The 3479-nt window shown below is 44.8% G+C and overlaps 1 protein-coding gene across 1 annotated transcript; it reads right to left on the reverse strand.

The window, feature by feature from the left end:
- Positions 1-573: 573 nt before the first annotated feature.
- On the reverse strand, positions 574-3227 carry C2H4orf3 (chromosome 2 C4orf3 homolog). The gene is made up of 2 exons (XM_027600415.2): positions 2923-3227; positions 574-863 (listed from the first exon to the last, which is right to left on the reverse strand). Coding segments are annotated over exons 1-2 (207 nt in total). The 5' UTR covers positions 3129-3227; the 3' UTR covers positions 574-862.
- Positions 3228-3479: the final 252 nt, after the last annotated feature.

Below are 3479 nucleotides of genomic sequence, written 5' to 3' on the forward strand. Positions count from 1 at the left end.
CTAACATTTAGATATAAAAGAATGTAAGCTCCATGAAGGCAAGGATTTTTTGTCTTTTTTGCTTACTACTGTACCTGGCCGAGTAAGTGATCAAATATTTGCTGAAATGACTTTGCTGAAGTATTTAAGGTAAAGACATTATAAAAACAAAAACATATTTTAGCTACAAGCATTCTTAATACAATCACAATAATAAAAAATAGGTTTCAAACACAGTCCTATTTTAGGGAAGTTCGGGAACTTAAAATGAACCAAGGGGAAGCATCCAGGTAAGAGGACATGCACACTAGATTTCCAATGTTGGATATTTATACTTTCTCTGAGATTGTATCAATCTGGCAACCATAACAGAGGCCCACTTAATCTAAAAATTAAATTGGTACTTAACAGCCAATACATTTTGGGCCTGCACTTTGCCCTTAACTCCTTTTTCTTCCATTGCTTTTGAGTAATTTATTTTTAAATACTTCACCTTAATATTTCACCACATTTTTGCATCATACTAAACCCTGGCTAATCCTTAAAATGTTAAAGGCAAGACATTACCATATTTGTTAATGAATACATTAAACCTTTACGTATAAATGCTTTAATATGCAGCCCCTGTAAAGCCATCAGATGTCTGAAAAGTTTTTAAACATGAATCAAAGAGTAGTTTTAAGAACTTAAGCTATGAATGGGTGAGATTACCCATTTAATATAGTCCCCAAAAGGAATAACAAGAGTATGTAAAATGAAAGAAAGTCCCTCAGAGTTTAAAATTCTGTTGCACAATCCTGTCTTCTATGTTCAAGAAGTTTGTAGTCATTTTCAGAATCCACTCCAGGAGCCAACTTCTTAATCTAGACATCAGGCAAACCATTCTGTAAAAACCAAATATTTGTCAACAATGTCTCCTTCCAGTTTTTTTTTTTTTTTTAAGATTTTATTTATTCGACAGACAGAGACCCAGTGAGAGAGGGAACACAAGCCAGGGGTGGGGTGGAAGAGGGAGAAGCAGGCTTCCCGCGGAGCAGGGAGCCCAATGGTAGGGGGCTCGATCCCAGGACCCTGGGACCATGACCCGAGCCGAAGGCAGATGCCCAACGACTGAGCCACCCGGGCGCCCCTGTCTCCTTCCAGTTTTAATACTTTACCCCAATATCTGAAAATCTAGATTGTCTCAGTCACTTTCCTATTTCTAAATGATTTACGTATTGTTAAGAAAGAAAAAAAAGGCCTGGAGTATTCCTCCTATGGCTTACATTTTCTACCCAGAGCTGAAAACTGTCATTTTTTTTTTTTTAAGATTTTTATTTATTTATTTCAGAGACGAGAGTGGGAGCAGGGGGCAGGGAGAGGAAAAACTCTGCACTGAGTGTGGAGCCCAATACAGGGCTCGATCTCACGACCCTGAGATCATGACCTGAGCCGAAACCAAGAGTCAGACGCTCAACCAACTGTGCCACCCAGGCGCCCTTGAAAACTGTCATTAAAAAAAAAAATCACTATAAATGAGGCATCAGTCTCTACCAAAAAAGGAGGGGAAGTAGAGGAGAGTGAAAACTCTACAAATAGTTTGGCAGAGTATCTTACAGAAATACCCATCTCTTCCATTCACCCACTCAACCCTCTGCCTTTTTTTTTTAAGATTTTATTTATTTATTTGACAGAGACAGAGAGTACAAGTAGGCAGAGAGGCAGGCAGAGGGAGAGGGAGAAGCAGGCTCTTCGCTGAGCACGGAGCCCGATGCGGGGCTTGATCCCAGGACCCCGGGATCATGACATGAGCCAAAGGCAGCCGCTTAACCAACTGAGCCACCCAGGCGCCCCTCAACCCTCTGCCTTCTAATCTGCCACATTATCCAAGAAATCAGCGACAATGGGGCCTTAGATACAATGAGCTCATGCCCAAATCTTTGCCAAAATTTTGGGGGTGGGGAAAGAAGACATAATTGCCTATCATGGATTGAGAAAAGTTAATTTATAAGTCAACAACTCCAAAGTCCAAGAGAGCTCCCTGATGCCCAAATGAGCTGCACCGCTTTTCTTCCACAGGCCCTCCCTTCAGCTCACCGCTTCTCTCCTGAACTTTTCCCTTACCATCTCAGTCCTGTGTCCCTCTTCTTGTTCTGCTCCCCTGCCCCTTCTCTACCTTTCCTTTCCTTATCCCCTTCCAAAACTGTCTTTTCAGAGTGGGTGGCAATGAAAATGGAGAGCAAGGATTTTGCAAGTGGAACCTACAGAATTTTGTTATTTTAACAGTTGGTGTTTTGGCATGTGTGGGTGTATGTAAAAGGAGAAAATCAAAGAGTCCCAGGCTTCTGGGAGGGGTACTGAATGAATAAAGTTAACATTTACTGAAATAAGGACACTGAAAAATAAGTACATTTTGGTAAGAAGTTACTAAGAGTTCAGGCTTGGACCTGTTCGAGATACCTACCTGGCCTACTCGAGGTCAAACTGTAGTTATAGTAACAACACCTTTAGTTAAGGGCTTACTGCTGCCAGGCAAAAATGCGAATCGCTTTTAGATAAATTACTATCTCATTTAATCCTCACTACACCCCTATGACCTGGTTACTACTGGTCCCAAATGGTAAATGGAGAAATAAAGCTCAGAAAAGCTAAATAACTTCTTTAATTCCTTTGTGGTAGTGCAGGAACTCAAACCCAGCTGGTTTCATTCCAAAACATAAGAAAAAAATTATGAAGCCAAGTTTGTTCCACACCTCTTTGAAGACCCTCGCTGAGGTGCAAGGAAGAACACTTTCATTCCAGCCTCATCCCGACCCCAACACCACCCGCCCCTCGACCCCGCCATCAACCAGCTATATTATTACCATGGGCATACCATACTCTCTGGAATTCAGTTACCTTGCCTCCCCCCAAATTGTAGTGGTAAGCTCCCTACCGGTTCAGTTCTGCGTTCCGAGTACTCACCATGGTAAAAGATACACGAAGATAAACAACACTACATCCAAGAGGATGAAGAGCCAGAGATCCAACCAGTAGGAATGCTTTGGAAACCGGTCGGCCTGGGATTGAGACCGCACTTCGTGGTTCTGCTGCTGTCTCCCAGCTTCACCCAAGCCTAGCCGCTCCCGGGGACCGTCCCGACCATCATCCGCAGCTGCGCCCTCTTCCATCTCGCACCAGTCGCCCCACCACAGTCGGAGCAGCCAGCACACCCTCACGTCCTCTACTTCCGCGTTCACCTGGCCCTAAACTGGCCCCAGTTTGCCCGCCTACGCATGCGCGCTCCCCATACCCGGAAACGGGACCCGTGCGCTCTTCTTCCAGCGCGCAGGCGCTGCCGGGAGGTCCGCTGGCTCCGTGACAGCCGGCAGGCAGTGCGGCCAGTACCCGGAAGCGGAGTAAGCTGGTTAGACAGGTTTCGCTAGAAGGAAAAGTCTGTGGCCGCGCCGAAAGTCACCATCAAGTCCCATTCCTGTCAGGTGATGGATTCCACCCAGGAACTGCCCACGGCGCCCTTTCCG

This window comes from Zalophus californianus, chromosome 2 (assembly GCF_009762305.2).
Source record: "Zalophus californianus isolate mZalCal1 chromosome 2, mZalCal1.pri.v2, whole genome shotgun sequence".
Taxonomy (NCBI): Eukaryota; Metazoa; Chordata; class Mammalia; order Carnivora; family Otariidae; genus Zalophus; species Zalophus californianus.